We start from the raw sequence: 15,468 nt of genomic DNA on the forward strand, positions 1-15,468 counted from the left end.
TTTTGTTGTTGTTGTTTTGTTTTGTTTTTTAGTTTTGCCAATCTCGTAGCTGAGAAATTGTATCTGAATGAGGTGAATTTCTCTTATGAGAGAGGTTGAGTATTTTCTTGTGGAATGCCCTTTTTTTTTTCATTGTTTTCCCCCCAATTTCTAAAAGCTCTTTTTTTATACCAGTTTATCATTTCTCTTTTGACTCTTAATGTTTTATTTGACATGTAGAAGCTTTTATATGTGTGTGTGTGTGTATATATATATATATATACACACACACACATATATATACTATATACTATATGTATGTATATAGTTTATCTAGTTTATCTACCTTTTCTTTTTTGGCTTCTAGATTTTGAGTCATAAGAAACATTGATTTCATTGGTATACTGATATGATAGCCAGAAGAAAGTATTGCTTTCAAATCCTTTTTTTTTTTCTTTTCTAAAGTCATGTAATTTCTCTAATGGAAAACCTGACGTCTTTCTTAGCTTGAATCTCTCTCACACCCAGTGAAGCAATCCCAAAGGCAAGTCTCATTGTTTCTTTCTCCAAAACACCCCAAGTTCCGTACTTGCTCTCTTCCCACCCTGGTCCAGTTCACACCCACTGGGATTATAGTAGCTCCCTGACTGATTGCCCACTTGTGTTCCCATTTTCTGTCCCCTTTACTTGGAGGGACAGGAGGGATGTTTTAAAATGCACATTACATGTTGTTACCCCATCCTTCCAGCTCAGCACACTTTAATAGCTTCATGGCCCCCTGGCACTGATCAAGTGTCACCCCCTCAGAGAGAGTGGCCTTCCCTGACCACTCTATCTAAAAATTGTGACTCTTGACACACTCTTGCCTCATCTCCCATTTTGTTTTGTTTTTCCCCTAAGTGCTTAATGTCACCTGACTTTATTTTACATGTTTCTGTTTGTTCGTTTGCCCCCATCCTAACACTGAAGTGCCCCTAGAGAACTTTCATTGCCTGGCTGATTTTTTTTTTTTTTTTTTAAGCTGTGGTTGGATATGCAGAAGTAGCAGCAAGCAGAGGGAGCCATGGTGGCTGATTTATGAACATTGCCATTATGTGTTCTTCCTCAGGGATGCTGTGTTCCATAGAGGCCCAGAAAACAAACTCTCTGAGAACCTGATTGGTGGTGCCCTAGGCTCCCACACCCACTCATAAGCCCCCTCAGGTCTCCTAGCAAAGTCTTAGCCAAGCTCCTGAGCAGCAAGAGGAGGGGTCCATCATGTGAGGAATAGCAACTTCTGGACACTGCCCCTCATGATGGTAGCAACATTGGGCATCAGTGACAGGAGAAGGAGATTCTTAGGGATAGTCCAAGACCCTCTTCTAGCTGCCTCTTTCATAAAGGCTAGCTTCAGGGGCTTTGGGTCTTGCTTTCTTCTGGAAAAACACTGCATCTAAGTTTTCTGACCACTTCCAAGTGAATAATCTTTTAATTTTTAATATAGCATCTGAACTAGTATTTAAGATTTTCATGTTAAGGTGTATAAATGAGACATATAAAATGAAAAAAAAATCTTTTGCTTTTAGGAATCATCCCTAGTAAGTTATGTGCATATTTTTCTCTTTTCTAGAATGTTTGAAGCCCATATGCAGAGCTACAAGGGCGATGACCCACTTGGTGAATGGGAAAGGTTAGCATTTAGTTTATTTTTTTTCCTCTAAACAAACTATATGCTGCCCTGAAAATTAATGCTATCTATATTTTTCTAGTTACATGCAGTGGGTAGAAGAGAATTTTCCTGAGAATAAGGAATACTTGACAACTTTATTAGAACATTTAATGAAGGAGTTTTTGGATAAGAAGAAATACCACAATGACCCAAGATTCATCAATTATTGTTTAAAATTTGTAAGTATACTTTCAGATGTATAATCAAACTGTAATCATATTATACTTTTGCTTATTTCCCCAGATTTTAAGATCATTTTAGATCGTCTTGTTTTAATTCTTCTGTTTGTAATAAAAAATTTTTTAAAGTTGTATGGCCTGAGATGTGTATTTTAGAAGCTTTTGGCTTCTGTATTACAGAGTCAAGAATTTGATTTTAAAACCCTCCTCCTGGGCAGCGGTTTGGCGCCGCCTGCAGCCTGGGGTGTGATCCTGGTGACCCAGGATCGAGTCCCACATCGGGCTCCCTGCATGGAGCCTGCTTCTCCCTCTGTCTGTGTCTCTGCCTCTCTCTCTCTCTGTGTCTATAAATAAATAAATAAAATCTTAAAAAAAATGTTTAAAAAAATAAAAAATAAATAAAACCCTCCTCCTCTATCAAGTAAGTATTATGACATGAGATAGAAATCATTAAATTAAAAGTTTTGTTGAATAAGAGGTGTGTGAGGATGGAAAGATAAGCTCCCACTGCCAGGTACTCAGAGGGTTCCTGGGAGTAAATTAGATTCATTGTAAATAATTAAGAAAATATTAATTCTCAGGAAGTAAATTTAGTACTAAAAGAATAAGGCTGCTTCAGGTTAAGCTTTAAAAAGTTGGGTCTCTTCAGTCTTGAAATGAAGGCTTTGAGGGCATGAGTTCTAGTAATCATGAATGGATAGAGTTAAAATGGATTTGTTCACTAAATTACAAAATACCAGTATTTGAGGCACCCTATGGCACTTCAGCAAGCTTGATTAAGACAACCATAACACTTATATCATGAGTCATTATGGAAGTCACTACCCTGGGAAATAGTGTGGGTAATTTGGGGGACACTGAATGTTAAGAAAAGGAATAAGTTTAACTTTTAGGTTTGCTGTTAGAAAGCCTCCATGAAGACTGTGCATAGAAGGTGGCTGGGCTCTGGGCCATACCTAGACCAGCAATTCCTTTGTTCTTATATCTGTTTGCTTTGGGTTTCTGTAGGCTGAGTACAACAGTGATCTTCATCAGTTCTTTGAGTTTCTGTACAACCATGGGATCGGGACCATGTCATCTCCTCTCTATGTAGCCTGGGCAGGGCATCTGGAAGGTCAGGGAGAGCTGCAGCATGCCAGTGCTGTGTTTCGAAGAGGACTTCAAAACCAGGCCGAACCAAGAGAGCTGCTGCAACAACACTACAGGTAGTTTGAAAATAAAACTCAGGGTACCTGGGTGGCTCAGTTGGTTGAGCATCTGCCTTTAGCTCAGGCCATGATCTTGAGGTCCTGGGATTGGGCCTCGCATCCGACTCCCTGCTCATGCCCTCTCTCTTTCTCTCTCTCTCTCTCTCTCAAAAAAATAAATGAAATCTTAAAAAAAAAAAAAAAAAAAAAAAAAAACAACACCAAAACAAAAAACTCTGCATGGTATTTCCTACTTGAAAATGTCATGTTTGCTCTTAAAAATCCTTTATTGTTATCTGTTTATACAGGGAAATCCTTCTCATTGTGAAAATGTGAATAATACAGAATAGTATAAAGAAAAGGAAACTGCCCAGAAATATTACAGTCAACATTTTGGTGCATTGCCTTCCGGTTATCTTTTATCTTTTCCTATGCCTATGTATGCATCCTTGGATTTGTATATTTTAACAGTAAATCATACTGTATTATCTGTTGTGTATATTGAGCTTTATACTGCCCTTAAGAAATTATGAATTTTTATACTACTTATAAAGTAGGTGAAAATCTGTCCCAGAGTTATGTCATATTTGAAGTGGTCTCTAAATGGACGTTGAAGGTGTTTCCAACATTTTGATTTTTATAAAGAGCAACATAGTGAATATTTTAATGAATAACTTTATTTTTCACAACTTTTATTGTTTTCTGTGATTTAATATACCTCATTTAGGAAATTTTTATTTATTGTTTTTTTAAGATTTTATTTATTTATTCATGAGAGACCCAGAGAAGAGAGAGGCAGAGACACAGGCAGAGGGAGAAGCAGACTCCATGCTGGGAGCCTGACATGGGACTCGATTCCGGATCTCCAGATCATGCCCTGGGCTAAAGGTGGTCCTGAACCGCTGAGCCACCCCAGCTGCCCAGGAAATTTTAAAAATACAGAAAACCAAAGAAACAGAAGAAACCTGGCATTTTAGTTGGCATGTTTTTCTCTGCTTGTTAAAGGATTTACACTGCTTTAATACACCTGCAGCTTTGTCTCAGTCTTTTTCCTTTATTATAGAGTTTTCTCCCAATATATTTCCTATTTTTATCTCGTTCCTTCTGATAGATTCTCAGAATTGAAACTAATCAAAGGATGTATGAGAGTTTTTAAGTTTTCTGGTACTTATAACTATATTACCTACTCAAAAGGTAATACCAGTTTTTTATTGGCCCCCTCTCTAGCAGTATATGAAAAAACTTATTAAACCAGCATTTAATCACTCATTGTTTTCAGCTTTGCTACAGTACTCATGTTTTTTTTAAAGTTTATTATGAGAATTTTCTTTTCTTTCTTTTTTTTAGAGATTTATTTATTTATTTATTTATTTATTTATTTATTCATTCATTCATTCATGAGAGACAGAGAGAGAGGCAGAGACACAGGCAGAGGGAGAAGCAGGCTCCCTGAGGGGAGCCCGATGTGGGACTTGATCCAGGGACTCTGAGATCACGCCCTGAGTCAAAGGCAGATGCTCAACCACTGAGCTACCCAGGCGTCCCTATTATGAAAATTTTCAAGCATACATTAAAAAAAAAATTAGTATAATGAACTTCCCATTTACCTATCACCTATTTTTAATAAATACTAACGTTTGATCATGACTTTCTATGCAGAGGAATTTTAGGTAAATCCAAGACAGCAAAATATTTTACCCCAAACACATAAACATCTCTAAAAAGTGATTTTTTTTTTTTGATTTTTTTTTTTTTTGTTTTACAGAATGTTATGCCATTTTCAAACCTCCAATTTTAACTATGGTTCTTTAATATCCTTTAGTATTCAGTCATTCCTCATCATGTAAAACATTGTAGATTTTTTTCTTTTTTAAGTTACTGGTTTGTTTGAATTAAGACTCAAAAGATTTGGCATTTGGTTGTACATCTTTTCATCTCTTTATACTATACATTCTTGCTCACATCACCCAAAAATGTTAGGTTTGGAAATTGCATATTACTTGGCAGGTGAGTTGGTGTGCAAAGGTGCCATGAAATGACATATTTAAAAAAAGTTCTCACAGATGAACAGTAATATATCTGCCTTTTGGAGTAGTAGTCTAAGTTTTGGACTTTTTACTTCTAAACATTATATGTTCATTATGTTCCAGATGTGTAGAATGCTTAACATAGGGAGCTCAAGCATCCCATGTTGTAACATTTGTGCTTGATACACAGAGAAAGAGGGTACATTTGTTATGTGAGGTTTTTGTTTGTTTTTTAAAGATTTTATTTATTTATTCATGAGAGACAGAGAGAGAGAGAGAGAGGCAGAGACACAGGCAGAAGGAGAAGCAGGCTCCACGCAGGAAGCCTGATGTGGGAGTCGATCCTGGGACTCCAGGATCACACCCTGGGCCAAAGGCAGGCACTAAACCGCTAAGCCACCCAGGGATCCCCTATGTTAGTATTTCTTAAACTCACATAACAGGGGATCCCTGGGTGGTTCAGTGGTTTAGCGCCTGCCTTCAGCTCAGGGTGTGATCCTGGAGACCGGGGATTGAGTCCCACATCAGTCTCCCTGCATGGAGCCTGCTTCTCCCTCTGCCTGTGTCTCTAATGAATAAATAAATAAAATCTTAAACAAAAAGAAATACTAACATAAACTAGGCAAAAGTGGAAGTTTTTCTAATGTAGTGTATTGGATATGAAGAAAATCCCAGAATTTTTTTTTTAATTTTGAAGCAATTCTGATGTTCAACTTTACGTTCTCTCTTGACCTATCTTTTTCTTTGTATTATTTTTTGTAATTGGAATTCAATTTGCCAACATATAGCATAGCACCCACTGCTCATCCCGCCAAGTGCCTCCCTCAGTGCCCATCACCCAGTCACCCCAACCCCCCGCCCACTTCCCTTTCCACGACCCCTTGTTCGTTTCCCAGAGTTAGGTGTCTCTCATGTTTTTTTTTTTTTTACCTCAGTCTTAACTAGCTTATGATTGGCTATCTTGATAGGTTTGTTTGTTTGTTTGTTTATTATCTTGATAGGTTTAGATCGATCTAGATAGATATAGTTTTCACTTTAATACAAATATGTATTAAACTAAATTTATAATCCATATTGATGCCTTCACTCCTGTCATTCAGGTTATTTCAGGCACGCCTCACCGAAACGCATTTGCCAACTCAAGGTAAAATAGTACTTTCTAAATGTCTAAGTTGTTAGTTTCTGATATGCACTGCCTTTTTTTCTCCCTAAAAATATTCATCTGGTATTTATTGACTGGATTGTCTTAGATAATGGGGAAGACGCCCTGGTAATAATGCCTTGCAAAAAATCTCTGGAGAGCAGAGCTCTATTGTAACAATTTAAATAAGCAAACCCACAAGAAAACTTGATTTCATTATATTTTTAGGACTTTAAAAAAATTTAAATTGCCCAAGATAGAGGACAAGACTTACTCGAGAATCCGAGAATCTGTCTATTCTGAATTGTATCATAGTGTTTAATGCAACTTTTAAAGAAATGTTGTTGTTCTTTATAGAAATGTTGTTCTTGACATCAATAAGTATCAACTGGGGATCCCAGGGTGGCGCAGCGGTTTAGCGCCTACCTGTGGCCCAGGGCGCGATCCTGGAGACCCGGGATCGAATCCCACATCAGGCTCCCGGTGCATGGAGCCTGCTTCTCCCTCTGCCTGTGTCTCTGCCTCTCTCTCTCTCTCTCTCTCTCTCTCTCTCTCTCTCTGTGTCTCTCTCTGTGACTATCATAAATAAATAAATAAATTTAATTAAAAAAAAAATAAGTATCAACTATCCTATCCTGTTGTTTAAATTATCTCTACAATGTTTCTCTTATCTAAAAAGTGTTTTAGGGCAGCCTAGGTGGCTCAGCAGTTTAGAGCTGCCTTTGGCCCAGGGTGTGATTCTGGAGACCCGGGACTGAGTCCCATGTCAGGCTCCCTGCATGGAGCCTGCTTCTCCCTCTGCCTGTGTCTCTGCCTCCCTCTCTCTCTCTCTCTCTCTCCCTCTCTCTCTCTCTCTCTCTCTCTGTCTCTCATGAATAAATAAATCTTAAAAAAAAATGTTTTAGTTACAATTTTCTGAGACAGTGGTCAATGAGTTGTTTTATTTCTTATGCTACTTACTGAAAGACCAGGGGAAAGTATTTGTAATAATTTTATTTAATAATGATCTTACCCTTGTTTCTCTTTATTTCATCCTTTTTTCCTCCTGTAGTAAGAACCTCAGAACCTCTGCATAATACTCAGATTTTAAACCAAATGATGACATCAAAATCAAATCCAGGAAATAACTCAGCCTGCATTTCTAAGAATCAGGTAATAATAACATTCATGGGTTGTGTGGAAATGGGGAATGGCATTTAACGGTCGTCTAGGTGCCTTTCACATCCACTTTGACATTTCATTTGTTTGACACTATCCCTCTGATTCTAACCTCTCTGTCAGCCACCTGCACCTGTGGCCTGTCGTCATCTACCACTGCTCACTTCAAATATTAAATTTAAATAACTTACAGTCTGGCCTTAGCTTCCTGTGTTTATTTGGCCTAGGGGCCCCCACTATGTAACCTTTTATCTTCACTTCCTCCTTAGCAGCTTCTCTTCTTTGTCTACCAGCCTTCCTCACTTAGGCCCCAGAATCCCTCCTGCACTGGACAATACCCACCTAGAGGTTCCTGAGCTCTGTTTAAAAAACTCAAGAGCTTGGAAAGATGGTGCCTATAACTTCAAACAGGGCTTTAACTCCTCTCCAGAAATTATGTTTCCAATTTCCTGGTTTATTCTTTATATTTTATGTATTTATGTGTCCCCTTTCACTCTCTAATGCCACCTTGTAATGATTTTAAACTTCACTTCTCTCAAACTTGAGACCTAGAGGTCTCTAACCTCTCCTTCAGGAGCTGACAATAAGAGTGTTTAAACGAGACAACAAAAACCATTAGATGACATCTGTCAATTTTCTGCCACTAACCAGTAAATGTAACTGCATCCCTCCTTGCCATTATAATTGGGAAAAATGGTCTTCTACTTGTACTTGTCCTTCATCCTCCTTGAGATTTTTGCCCTGCTATGATCTCTTCTGCTCAAGTCTTTGCTTCCTTCAGCCTTGTTTTCCAGAAGATTTCCTCTTTGTGGTACAATTGCTCTTTCAGTTTGCTAAGGACCTCTTCTAAGCTAAATCCACGAATTCTTAGTGCACATGTGCAAGTTTTATTGATGTAACACATTCCTAGACATGGAATATGCATTTCTAACTTAGATTCTCAAACGATCTCATTTTACATTCTACACATTTACCAGCCTCATTGCTTCCTGTTGCCCCAATTATGTAAACTTTTAGACAGCAGAGATGGATCTTATTTTTGGTCACATTTCCAGGACCTAGCTCAGGACATGACATGAATGAGATATTCAATAAATATTTATTTAGTGAATCAGTAGTAGCATTGGGAACTCCTGAGAATAGAATAGTACCAGGAGGGAATTTTTGTGATTTTTTTTTAATTGATAAAGAATTTTAGAATATTAATCCCATAACACATTGGCACTGGTCCAGCTCCTAGTCTGTCAGTTGGAGAGAAATAAGAGCCCTTCTCTACTACCAAGTAGTAATTTTTTTTATCGAAGAGGTGGTGGAAGGAGTGAGGCAGGGGAGGGGCAGAGGGAGAGAGAATCTTAAGTGGGCTCGATCTCAACCTTGAGATCATGACCTGAGCTGAAATCAAGAGTCAGATGCTTAACCAACTGAACCACCCAGGTACCCCCCAAGAAGAACTTTTTTTAAATCACTTTCTTATTGGACTCTTTAGTTATAAAAGTTATAAGATCAATAACTAATCAATAACTAATAATTAAATTAAAGAACATATATAAATTTAGTTGATGATTGGTGCACCTGAGTGGCTTAGTCGGTTGAGCATCTGACTCTTGGTTTCAGCTCAGGGCATTATCTTAGGGTCAAGAGATCGGGCCGCACATCAGGCTCTGTGCTCAGCACAGGGTCTACTTGGGTTCCTCCCTCTTTGCCCCTCCTCCTGTGCTTGCTTGGTAGCTCTGTTTCTCTCAAATGAACAAATAAAATCTTTTAAAAATAAAAAACAGATAAACCTAGTGATGATTAAGAAGCTCCTCCAATACTTTCATATTGTTCTATGAAATAATTTGGGTGCTAGTTTCTCATCAGTTAAGTGAATACTTATGTTTCTTCTCTGTCTTTTTAGGGTTCAGAAGTTTCTGGGGTAATGTCTTCAGCTTGTGATAAAGAGTCAAAAAAGCAAGTATAACCTGTGCAGTATCTATTACTTAGTTTCCTTCAAGAGCTGTTTTAGTAGTATACTGTGGTAAATAATACATTTTTCCCCATTATAGGGAACAAAGGGTGATCCTGATTTCTAAATCAGGTTATTCTGCACAAGCATCTGCAGCAGCCAGAACTGATGTTCAGCAGGTTGTTATGTATTGCAAGGAGAAGCTTATTCGTGGAGAATCAGAATTTTCCTTTGAAGAGCTGAGAGCCCAGAAATACAATCAACGGAGAAAACATGAACAGTGGGGTACTTGCACTCTTATGATTTAAAATACTCTATTGTCATTTAAAATAATAACCGTTGAGTAAACTACCTTTTTAAACAGGTAACTGACTAAGCTGAAAGAATCTGTAAAGTCTCTAGCTCATCTGTGAGAAGCGTAGAAATCTTTGTTAAATACAAGTAGCCACATTTGTCTAGGGACTCAACTGCTGTCGTGACAGCAAAGCTCAGAGTTGAAACAGCACTGATATAGATAAAATAGGTATACCAATGTTGCCTTTTAGTTGATATTTTAAGCTTTTAAATATTATCTGTATGGGTTTGAATTTCTGAATATGGTAATTTTAAACCTATAAGTTAGTTATTTTTACTATGAAAGGATCAGGTGAGGAACTGGAATGGAGAAGAGACTGTCTAAAATCTGTAAGCATGACAAAGGAGACAGTCAGATGGAATCCTCTGATCAAAGGGCCATGTCGTTTATGGCTATATAGCATGTCAGGTTTCATTCCTCGTGGGAAAACCCTGAGTGCTAACACCAACATCTGAGCTCATCTTTGCTGTAACAATGTCAACTTTAGAGAGGAAAGTGAACTTTTGTTCATTGAGGGCTTTTATACCATCTAAGCCATTTGGATAACTGCTCTGTTGGCCTTTTTTTTTTTTTTTTTTTTGCTTACCATTTTTCACTTGTTCAACAACTGAGAGAACAGGCAGCTAACACTCATGGAGAACCCATTTTGTGTCATGCACAGATTCATTTTTCTTTCACACTGTGACCTAACGTCTCAGCCAAGGGATTTGATTTGTATGTGGGGTGGTTATGTTAAGCAGTCACTGCAAGTGACACTGACCTTTCAGTACATTCGGCTCCTGTTTCTTCTTAGAAAACACCTAGAGATTTTAGCTCTTTTAAAAACTTCCATTTTCAAATGACTTGCAGGACCATGACTATTTTAGAAGAACTGATTGATAGCATACTGTGCTATTACCAAATATTTTATTGATCAGTGTGTAAATTTTTATAACCTATATGCCCTGAACCTACAAGTAACCATACTTAAAGGCAGGTAAAAATTACAATTAAGAAGTAATACACCTTTCTGTTCTGATAACCTAATACACATGGAAAAGACCAGTAAAAAAAATTGCCATCCCCAAAATAATGTTTCACTCATTTTCTGTGTATTCCTCTGATGACCTGAGTTTAAACTTTGCATGGAAACCATGTTTTCTTTCCTAAGTAAATGAAGACAGACATTATATGAAAAGAAAAGAAGCAAATGCTTTTGAAGAACAACTGTTAAAACAGAAAATGGATGAACTTCATAAGAAATTGTATCAGGTGGTGGAGACTTCCCAGGAGAATCTGCCTGAGTTCCAGGAAAGGTCTGAGGTATGTGTGTGCTCTTTGCTGGGTGCTTCCCATGCCCAGTGGAAATGATTTCATTTTTTACTTGCTCCTTTCTGGGCCATATTTTTAGACTTAATTCTGATGCTAATGTAGCTACTACCAGCATTCCAAATTTTTACAATTGGGCACAGAAAGATACTCAAAATGTAAAATGAGAAAAGGAAGTTACAGATTGTGTATGTTTTTATATGTACATATTTATGTTTATGTATTCATATGTGTAGTCTTTAAAAAAATTTTGCACAGTAACTCATATAATGAGAATTTGAATGTAATTATTTCAGTAATTATCAAGATATTTATTTTTTTTTTGCCATTGTTTCATGTTGGAAGGGGGAAAGGTGATGAAATTGTTAGACTCATGTATTTTCTTAAAATTATTAATGATGGGGTAAATTGAGGATAAATTTAAGGTACATAATGGTTGCTTAAACTTTCACATAGTACATATATACCTGTGATATAGGATACAATGAAGATTAACATCTTAATTTCTTTTTTAGAATTTTCTTCTATTTAAGAGATTCATAGAAATGTAAATGAAATACAGTAAATTACACATATCAGAAATGTAAAATTTGCTAAGTTTTGACACGCATACAACCACAAACTGTCTTCACAATCAAGATAGTGAACATATATATAGGGGTCCCTGGGTGGCCCAGCAGTTCGGCCCCTGCCTTCGGCCCAGGGCGTGGTGCTAGAGTACCAGGATTGAGGCCCACATCGGGCTCCCTGCATGGAGCCTGCTTCTCCCTCTGCCTCTCTCCTTCTCTTTCTCTGTGTCTTTCATGAATAAATAAATAAAATCTTTAAAAAAAAAAAAAAAGAGTGAACCTATACATCACCCCAAAAGTTTTCTTGCCCCTTTGTTCTTAGAAAGCCATGTTGCATTTGTCTTGCTTCCTGATACATTCCAAGCACACACCCTTTCATTTTCTTTTTCTTTCCTTTATTTTTTTTTAAATTTGAGTATAGTTGACATACAATGTTACTTGAATTTCAAATGTGCGAGATAGTGATTCAATTTCTCTCTATGTTATGCTGTGTTCACTAGTGTAGCTCCCATCTGTTACCATACAACGCTATTAAAATGTCATCAACTATATTTCTTCCACTATATCTTTTATTCCTATGACTTAATCATTCTATAACTGAAAGCCTGTATCTCCCACTCCTCTTCATTCATTTTACCTATCCCTCTACCTTCCACCCCTCTGGCAACTGTAAGTTTGTTCTGTGTATTTGTAGGTCTGATTTGCTTTTTGTTTATTCATTTATTTGGGTTTTTAAATTCCACATATGAGTGAAATCATACAGTATTTCTCAGTGTGATTTATTTCACTTAGCACAGTAACCTCTAGGTCCATCCATGTTGTCACAAATGACATGCTCTCATCCCTATTCTATGCTTGCATAATATTCCATTATAGATACATAGATTTATCTATATATATTGTATTAGTGTTTTCATTTTTTGGATAAATAACCAGTAATGGGATTACAAGACCATATGATATTTCTATTTTTAATCTTTTGAGGAATCTCCATACTGTTTTCCCCAGTGGCTGTGCCAATGTGCGTTTCCACCAACAGTGCATGAGGGTTCCTTTTTCTCCACAACCTTGCCAACACCTGTTGTTTCGTATGTTTGTTGATTTTAGCCATTCTGACAGATATGAAGTGATATCTCATTATAGTTTTGATTTGCATTTCCCTGATGATAAGTATTTTTTCATGGGTCTGATGGCCATTTGTATATTTTCTTTGGAAAAATGTCTATTCAGGTCCTTTACCCACTTTTTAATCCAGTTTGTTTTTTTTGGTGTTGAGTTGTATAAATTCTTTATTTATTTTGGATATTAACCCCTTACTGGATGTATCATTTGCAAATATCTTCTCCCAGTAGATCGACTTTTTGTTTTGTTATGGTTTCCTTTGCTATGTAAAAGCTTTTTATTATGATGCAATCCCAACAGTTTACTTTTGCTTTTGTTTCCCTTGCCTCAGGAAACACCTAAAAAAATGTTGCTATGGCCAGTGTCAGAGAAATTACTGCCTATGTTCCATTCTAGGAGTTTATGGTTTTAAGTATCAGATTTAGGTCTTTAATCCATTTTGAGTCTATTTTTGTGTGGTGTAAGAAACTGATCCAGTTTCATTCTTGTACATGTAACTTATCCAGTAATACCTTAATTTCTTACATATTTTGAAAATTCTAAAAACGCATGACCAGGGCAGCCTGGGTGGCTCAGCAGTTTTAGTGCCACCTTCCGCCCAGGGTGTGATCCTGGAGTCCTGGGATCGAGTTCCATGTCGGGCTCCCTGCATGGAGCCTGCTTCTCCCTCTGCCTGTCTCTCTGCCTCTCTTTCTCTCTGTGTGTCTCATGAATAAATAAATAAAATCTTTAAAAAAAAATTTTTTTAATAAGTAAATATGCATGACCATATGATTTTATAAAAGCAGTGGAAAGATGTATATATATGTATGTATGCATGTATGTATATAGTTACATGTATATAAACGAATGTTCTTCATTGCCAATATTGTAGTTTGCATTTTTCTAGAATTTTACTGAGCATGAACACATAAATATGTATAGAATTGAAGTTTCTATATAAATAAGACTTACTTTCTGATTTTACTATCTAACCCATCTTACAGATCTTTCCTTGTTATTACATAGAGAAGTAACTCTTTTTAATAACAGTGCAGTCTTCTGTCCTACCTTTTAGGAAGGGCATGTGTCATTGGAAACTTACAAACCATGCTACACTGAGCATTCTTGTACCTGTGACAATACTTCTCTAGGAAAGATACAGAAAAGTAGAATTGCTGCTGAAGTCTGTGTACCTAAGATACTATGTATCTCCCCTCCAAAAATTTACCAGTTTACACTCACATAATAGTGAATAAAAGTATGTGTGTCTTGTATACACTTAGCTAACATTAGGTATCCTAAATATTTTCAACCATCTGATCTGTTTTTTCCAATCACAGGTGAATTTGGACTTTAACAAAATATTTAGTGACTTTCTTTTTTTTTTAATTGATTTTGATGTACTTTGTTCCTTTTTCTGTTGGATTGCTGTATATTTTTCTTATATAGTTGGGTTTCCTTTCTTATATAATTTATCTTTTCCCTAGATAGTTCCAGGAAATTATTAAAATAATTGTTTCATTATCTTCTTTTGCTATGTTTTTGTGGTACTTACTTATCAGTTATTTCTCTAGACTCTCGGAAGTATCTAGAAATAATGCTTTCGTTATGTTCAAATGCATCAGATGTGCTCTTGTTTCACTTCTTTTGGCCACATGCCTCCCAGAGTCGCCTTTCTGCCTCCACGTTGGCCTACAAGCAAGCTGTCCTCCCCTCACTTCTCTCTACTGGTGTATCCCTGCTTATTTTATAGTTCCCATGGTATTGTTTCCTTTTATCATCCCCATTTTGGTGGCACACAGTCTCAAAGAGATTTTTAATTTAATTTAATTATTTTAAGATTTTATTTATTTGACAGAGAGAGAGAGAGAGAAAGCATGAGCAAGGGGAGAGGGAGGAAGAGAGGGAAAAGCAGAGCCTGATGCAAGGCTTACTCCCAGGACCCTGGGATCATGACCTGAGCTGAAGGCAGATGCTTAACCAACTGAGCCACTCAGGTACCCCCCAAAGAATTTTTTAAAAAAATTCACAGATGAATATTGATTTTTTGAGATCACTTGCATGTCTAAAGCATCTTCTTCCCTCCCACTTGTGCAATAATTTGGCTGGGCATGATGTTCTGGAAGGAAATCAATTTTTGGGGTGTTCCTGCTTTTAGCTCCACTTTCACTTCCATTCTGAGATGTAGCTAAATATATGAGCTTTTCCACAAATCAGCTTTCTCTGCCTGCTATTTCAGGTGTTAGAATTTTTTTTATTATCCTTTTGGGGAGGTTTCAGAGGGAGTAGATGAAAAAGCATATGTTTAAGCCACTGTCTTTAACCAAAAGCCTCCCTGCATCGGACTTTGTGTTTTGATAGCATAAGGATATATTTCCCAAATGTGTTACCACCTGCCCCTACATTTATCGAGCAACTTAGCCTTTCCCCATTGATTGAAAATACCTTTATCGCATACTAATTTTTAATATACAAAATCAGTTTCTAAAATGTCTGTACCTTTGTTTTGGTTAATATAAGGTTTCTTCTTGATGATTCCATATTGTACATTTACCATAGCTTTGTTGTAATTTTTGATATCTGGTATAGAAAGTGTGATTGTTCTTTTTCAAAATAATTCTTCAGAATTGAATATTATGATTATTTTTAATCTTTTAGTTTGGTAGTGAGAAAATGGAATAGATTATTTCTAATTTTTTTGATAACTAGTAAAGGTGAACTTTTTATATTTTGTCCATTTGTTTATGAAATAACTATTTTTACCCTAGGTATTTAGTGCTTTTCTTAACCATTTGTGAGAATATTTTC

General features: G+C 36.7%; 1 protein-coding gene across 1 annotated transcript in view; it reads left to right on the forward strand.

The window, feature by feature from the left end:
• Positions 1–15,468, forward strand: part of BUB1 (BUB1 mitotic checkpoint serine/threonine kinase) — a 42,916-nt gene that overhangs the window by 2,469 nt on the left and 24,979 nt on the right. The window contains exons 2-9 of the mRNA XM_077843337.1: positions 1,589–1,648; positions 1,728–1,866; positions 2,875–3,071; positions 6,181–6,224; positions 7,273–7,373; positions 9,277–9,329; positions 9,425–9,609; positions 10,830–10,981. Coding sequence (XP_077699463.1) covers positions 1,589–1,648; positions 1,728–1,866; positions 2,875–3,071; positions 6,181–6,224; positions 7,273–7,373; positions 9,277–9,329; positions 9,425–9,609; positions 10,830–10,981 — 931 coding nt within the window. The remainder of the gene's footprint in view (positions 1–1,588; positions 1,649–1,727; positions 1,867–2,874; positions 3,072–6,180; positions 6,225–7,272; positions 7,374–9,276; positions 9,330–9,424; positions 9,610–10,829; positions 10,982–15,468) is intronic.

This window comes from Canis aureus, chromosome 12 (assembly GCF_053574225.1).
Source record: "Canis aureus isolate CA01 chromosome 12, VMU_Caureus_v.1.0, whole genome shotgun sequence".
NCBI classification, from domain to species: Eukaryota; Metazoa; Chordata; class Mammalia; order Carnivora; family Canidae; genus Canis; species Canis aureus.